The 6,527-nt window shown below is 53.0% G+C and overlaps 1 protein-coding gene across 1 annotated transcript; it reads right to left on the minus strand.

Moving 5' to 3' along the window:
- Window positions 1–1,242: 1,242 nt before the first annotated feature.
- LOC105557239 lies at window positions 1,243–1,716 on the minus strand. Its single transcript, XM_012004424.1, has one exon. It carries the CDS (start codon window positions 1,714–1,716, stop codon window positions 1,243–1,245), a length of 474 nt encoding a protein of 157 aa, XP_011859814.1.
- Between the last annotated feature and the right edge of the window lie 4,811 nt (window positions 1,717–6,527).

The raw sequence follows: 6,527 nt of genomic DNA on the forward strand, positions 1-6,527 counted from the left end.
TCAAACTTCAGATTTCGCAAGATAGTAGGGGAGAGTAGGGAGTTCTAAACCCAGGGGCTCCGAGGGGGGAGCGGGGCGGGGGGTACTCCGCGGCGAGGGGGGAGCGGGGAGGGGGAACTCCGTGGCGAGGGGACCGCGGGAGGAGGGAAGTATGCGACCTTGACGTCACGCAAGGTGCTGACCTGTCACTACGTGACATGTAACAAATATCTAGGTGCTGACCTGTCACTCGTTTCGATACTTTTTTAGCGCGAACACCTGGACGCGTATTCTTAATGTCCATGTTATGAGTCACGGGGTCAAGCGCCGAACCTTTTTTTTGTTTTTCGGCAGGAAGAGAAAATGGCTCGACCATTCCCTATGGGCCGGCCCATAGGGGTATGTGGGATTTGCACCGCACTAAAAACTCTCCCTCGAGACCGCTTTTTGGGTCGGCGCCAAGGACTGGGAACCGCCAAAGCATACTCCAGTCCTTGACAACCCTCGCGACATGCGCCCGAGATGCTTCTATCCTCACAGTACTTGCGTACGAGTAGCAAAAATCCTAACCTAATCCATGTGTGTTCCTAGAGAATTCAAATTCCCCGCCACATGAAACCCAGTTTCTCGGTTGCCCGTCCGACAACCAAGAGAATAGGTTTCTTGACGGGAACCGCGCCACTGCAGCGCCAGCAACAACGGCCCCCCTCACCCCATCAGACGTGGGCAACCGCGTAGGATATCCCGCAGCTGATCGAGGAGGACTCCATCTGAACACAGAGGAGCAACCCCCCGTGCGCCCTTCCTCGCCGGATGGCCGCGCGAGATACGGGGCTCGCCCAGCCATCCTTTGAGCCGTAGCCGCCGCGGTATCCACCCGGAAACCCACGCCGCGGGCCAGGATGAGGGGTCCCATCCCGGGACCCAGCCTCCCGGCCCACTCTCTCTATCGTCCCCCAGGAGAGGGACCGTCCCCCGCTCTCTCCGCGCGCGCCTTACTCACCACCTCCTCTCCTCGTCTCCGCGCGCAGACCTCCCAGACTCCGTCCGTCCTTCCTTCGCGGCCGGAACCAGGCGGAATGGGTCCCATCCCCCGGTCCCCCACAGAGGAGAGACCCGGGAGGAAGGTACCCCTTCTCTCCCTCCTCAGCGCATCTCCATTGTTGGAACGGAGGCCATCCGACACCCTCCCCCCGGACCTCGAGGGGAGGGTGCAGAGGCCCCCATTCCTAATGCACTCCTCGCACACGCCGTCCTCAGGCTTCAATCTCCCGAACGGTCCGGGTGATCGTCCGAGTCCGCTTCCCTGATCTCCAGCGCTCCTCCAGCACCGCGGCCATCCGCCTCCCGCTCCTCTCCTCTCGCAGCCATTTGGACCTCCCGCTCCTGTTCCTGGCGTCTCCTCTCCGCCTCCTCCTTACTCCTCATTACCCTCTCAGCAAAGAGAGAGAAGGCGGCCCACCTCTCTTTCGTCTCGACAATTTGTCGCACCACACCCCCCAGGGACAGGTCCTCCCCAATCGCTGCGGTCAGCTCCGCGCGCTCCGCACTCCAGGCTCTGCACACGGCAATCGTGTGCTCTGCCGTGTCAATTTCCTCCTCCTCTCCTTCCTCCCAGCAGTACGGGCACACCGCCGACTCTGCCTTGCCTATCCGCCTGAGATAGGTCCCAAAGCAGCCGTGACCCGTCAATAGCTGGGTTATCCTAAAAGTGATCCTTCCATGGCCTCGGTTCATCTATTTCTCGAACACCGGCAGTATGGCCTCCCTTGTCCTGGCCCCCAAGACGTTGAAGGTTCCCAAGTGCTCTCTCCATTCTGCCCTTGTCTGTTCTAGGATCTCCGCCCTTGCTTCCTCAGCCACCTCCTTGGTCCACGTCCCGGCCGCACGGGCAGCACTGCCTCTCTCGTACAACCTCTCCCTCGCCGTCAACAGGAACCCCACGGGTGGGACCCTGACCAGTAGTGTCGCTGCATCCAGCGAGGTTGTCCTGTACGCAGCCGCAACCCGTAGCGCTATTGATCTCTGCACGCCCCTTAACTGGGATGCAATTTTCTATTTCTACTATATGTCGGGCTCCACACCGGCGACGCGTACATTATAACCGACAGGACCACTGTATAGAACAGCCTCCTTTTATGTTCACTTGGTCCTCTTAAATTTGGCATCAATCTACTCAGCGTCCTGCATATATTAAGAGCCTTGGCCGCTACAGCTTCCAGATGCGGTCTGAAGCGCCATGTAGAGTCGATCACCACCCCCAAATATTTGAGCTCGTTCCCTATTTTCACCATGGCACTTCCAACCGCGATCTCCCTAACTCTACGCATTCTCGGAAACGCCACTATCTCTGTCTTCTCCTCGGCCAAGGCCAGCTCCATTTTGTCGAGCCTCCTCCTAACCAAACGAATTGCGTCTTCCGCCAGATAACAAACCCCCTGATTATCATCCCCGATCACCACAATCATCGTGTCGTCCGCGAAACCGAAAGTCCTGTACTCAGGCGGCAGCCTTTGCCTGAGCACGAGGTCATACGACAGATTCCAGAGGAGAGGCCCCAATATGGAGCCCTGTGGTACCCCCGCCTCTACCGGTCTTTCCACTTTTCAGCCAAAAATGTCCTTATATACTACAGCCCTGTCCGACAGGTACGCATGCACAAACCTTCGAATATATTTAGGTATTCTCTTTCTCTTAAGCGCGTCCTTAATGGTCCTCCACGGAAGCGAGTTAAACGCATTTTTAATATCCAGTACTATCGTGATGACTACATTGCCCTGATTTGTGGCCTCCTGTATGGTCTTTTGCACCGCCTTTATCGCATCCGTGGTGGACCTTGCCCTACGGAAGCCATACTGGTTCTCGGAGAAATTTGCGTATCCCTTGTCCTTTATGTAATCCAGTATCCTGTCCGTCATAATTTTCTCCAGTATCTTGGAGATGTCATCAAGGAGACAGATTGGTCTTGCTTTTATTTTTCCTCCCTCTTTGATCTCACCCTTGGGGAGCAAAACCAAACTCGCCCTTTTCCACGGCCTTGGATAGGTGCCGTTCCTCAGACATGCCGTGAAGCAATCCGCAATCTTTTTGATTAGGCATATCGGAGCTTTCCTCCAGAAATGGATCGATATTCCATCCGGACCCGGTGCTGTGTTCACCTTTTTTCTACTGTTTATGGCCCCCATTACTTCTGCTGGCGTTATTTGCATGGTATCTTCCCACCTGTACCCCAAGGCATGCCAATCCATTATCTGTGGCGGCCTACTCCATGGGAACAGTGAATCGAGTAGTGGGTCCATTTCCTCCCGGTCTAGCGTATTCGTTAAGCTTGCATCCGTCTTCCTGATCTTTTTCATCACTACTTTATAAGGTAGACCCCATGGATCCCTATCAATCTCCTCAATCAGGGATGACCATGCCAGATTTTTTGCCTTCCCGATCTCCCTGCGCAAGCTTTCCCTCGCCGCCCGGTACGCGTTCGCCAGTTCCGGCTCCCTTGGGTCTTCTCTCCTTCATCTAGCTCTTGACCACAGTCTGCGGGTCCTAATGCAGTCTCTCCTGAGTGTGCTTATCTCCTCGTTCCACCAGTACGCTTGTTGTTTTCATGGTCTTTTGACAACTCTAGGTACCGCCGCGTCACAGGCCTCGGACATTACTCGCCTCAGCTACCAGGCCGGACCGTCCGCCGTCTCCAAGTTTCCTGGTGTTGGTCCCACCGCGCAACTCCACTCCAGAGCCTCCTCGAAAAACTCTTGGTCTAATTTCTTAAAATTCCACTTAACTCTAGGGATTATTCCGCAGTATGGGCGTTTTGTAGCGCCACGTCGAACCTAATATACAAGTGGTCAGATAGTGTCTCCATATCCCCGCACACTCTCCATTCACTCACTATCGACGTACCCGTGTGTCTAACACAGGTAGGGTTCGTCCCTATGTTGGCCAAACAGAGATCCAGCTCTGAGGCCCAGTTTGCCAACACGTTCCCTCTCCTGTCTGTTCGCCTAGATCCCCACATTGCAGAATGCGCGTTAAAATCACCCCCTATGATACATGGGAGCTGTAGTCCCCTAATAGTATTCTTTAGTATGTCCAAGTTATTAATAAAATTATTAAAGCCAATATTCGGGGATAAATATACTGCTACTATGTACAATTTCCCTATTCTTGCAATCGCGAAGTTGTCATTCCTGATGATTGGCTTAAATTCCGCTTGTTTATGGCGCATTATGGCCGCGTTGCCATTATTGCTAATCATGTAGTCTTCTTTGTTTTCGGTTGGCGGTGGTTCTGAAATGATGGAAATATCTATGTTTTCCTCCATAGTATAGTGTTTCATCATATCGAAAGCGTTCCAGCAGTGGTTTAAATTACACTGCAGTATCCGCAATTTACCCGCCATTTCTCTCGTTGCCCCTATTTCCTCCTCCCGAGGGGACTCTGTACTTACACGTTTGGGACGCGAACCTATGGTCGTGTTCCAGTCCCTCATCCTTACAAACCGGGCAGTTAACTTCATTCGCGCAGTGTCTGGCAGCATACCCTGTCTGGCCGCATCTAAAGCACGAGCCCGTCCTGTCCTTGCTTTCCGCACAATTTCTACTCATGTGCCCAAAGTGCCAGCACTTGAAGCATTGCATGGGCCTTTTCTCCAGCAGGACAACTCTTGCCAACGACCACCCGATTTTCAGCCTCCCTTTCGCCTCCAGTGCCAGTGCTGCCGTCAGTGGGCACTGTGCCCATATCGTGCCCATTTCATTTCTCATGGGCCTAATCGCTCCTACTTTTACCTCATCCACTCGACATGTTCCCGTCTCCGCGATGGTGTCCGCCACCTCGGCTGTTGTTACCGAGTCGTCCAGGCCTATCAGTCTGATCTCCCCTCTGACTGTGGGTCTGCCAATAGTCGCGTTACTTAGTACTTCCCTTAGCTTTCCCGCGAGGACATCCACTTTAGCCGCCCCTTCTGGACCAGGTATCTCTATTAGTACCTCTCCGTTTGCCGCCTTTCTAATGCGGGAACGTTCTATTCCCAGTGACGTCAAGGCAATATCACTCCTCGCCTTCTTAAGCGCATCAGCATAGGAGAAACCTTCCTCTATCCCTGTTATCGTGACTGCCGCCGTTCGTGGAGGTCTCCGCCTTCTTCTGTCAGCCGCCTGTCCATCCTGCATTTATCTGGAGGGTATAGCCGTTTCCATCCCTCCGTCGTACTCGTCCTTCCTCCGCTCCTCGTCTCTCATCCGGCGTCTCTCTCCCCTTGGGGGCGCCAGCTGTATATTTGACACTATCACAGGCCTTCTTCCTTTCACCCTCTTATTATCTCTGGGGGTCTCTTTCCTTTTACCCCCTGTTTTACCCGTTCCACTGGTGATCTTATACTCGTTTCGAATACCAATTAGCTCGTCGATCTTCCGGTTCAATATATGCAGCCGGTCGCCTCTGTTTTCCGTGGTCTCCCGGTCCGTTTCCGTCTTTTCACTCTGCGATTCTGCTTGTTTCTCGTGTCTCGCTATCCGTTCCAGTGTATCCACTACCTGCCGATACCGGTCTGGCCTTTCATTTTGCCGGTCTTATTGGCGGCTATTGTGATGTCTTTTCCGGCCCTGTCGCAGCTCGCGTCCCAATTTCATTTTTTATGTTCCTAAGTTCCTCTTTCAATTCTTGCACTTCCTTTTCCAACGTTAGGACTTCCCTTTTTCTTATTTCTTCATTTCGCCTGAGACTCGCCACCTGAGCTGTTAGTTCTACATTTTTAATTTCCAAGTATTTTATATCCCCTTGCGCTTCTATTCTTTTTACAAGCGTCTTAAGAACTTCGCCCACTTTTCCTATCGAGTTTTTCATTTACCCTGCTATCTGTCCATTTAAGTTCTTGGATTTTTTTCTTACAATTAGTCTCTCTACTCTGTCCAGGTTCTCTAGCGCGACGTCATTTAGCGTTTTAATATCCATATCGTCTAGGGGATTATCCTTCACAATCACAGCTTCCATTTGTTTTTAGTCCCTTTGCTGTTATTTATGGCATTTATGGTATCGTCCATCCATTCAGCTTCCTCGGATGAGACTGTTATCCCTTTATCTATTTCCTCATCCGTTTCTATTATGAAGGCTTTCCTTTTGCGCCTCCGATTTCTAGATTTCTTCTTAAATCGTTGTTCCTCATCTGTTGCTGGGGAGTTTTTCTTCCTCTTTCCCCTAGTTCCTCCCACACTTGTGCTTGTCTCCTTTACAGACGCAGGATCCGATTCCACTTGTCGATCCCCGTCTACCGGCGTTTCTCCCGTCAGTTCCATTGAACCGGATTGCAGGTTTCCGGTCTCGCTTGTTCCTTCCTCCTCTTGCGTAAATTTAGGGTGGGGGTGCATCTTATAAAATCCCCTACGCGCAGGGCTCCGTCGACCGGGTATACCCTCTCCGGGCCACGACCGAACCGCGAAACATGACCACGGTCCGGCCGCCGCCCGGGCTCCAAGTTCCCGAGGGGGGACGACATACGTCACTGCACGGGGGGATACCACTCCTCGCCTCAGGACCCCAGCCCCTTACTC

Source organism: Vollenhovia emeryi, unplaced genomic scaffold (genome assembly GCF_000949405.1).
Source record: "Vollenhovia emeryi isolate VEMERY1.0 unplaced genomic scaffold, V.emery_V1.0 DF939553.1, whole genome shotgun sequence".
Classification (NCBI taxonomy): Eukaryota; Metazoa; Arthropoda; class Insecta; order Hymenoptera; family Formicidae; genus Vollenhovia; species Vollenhovia emeryi.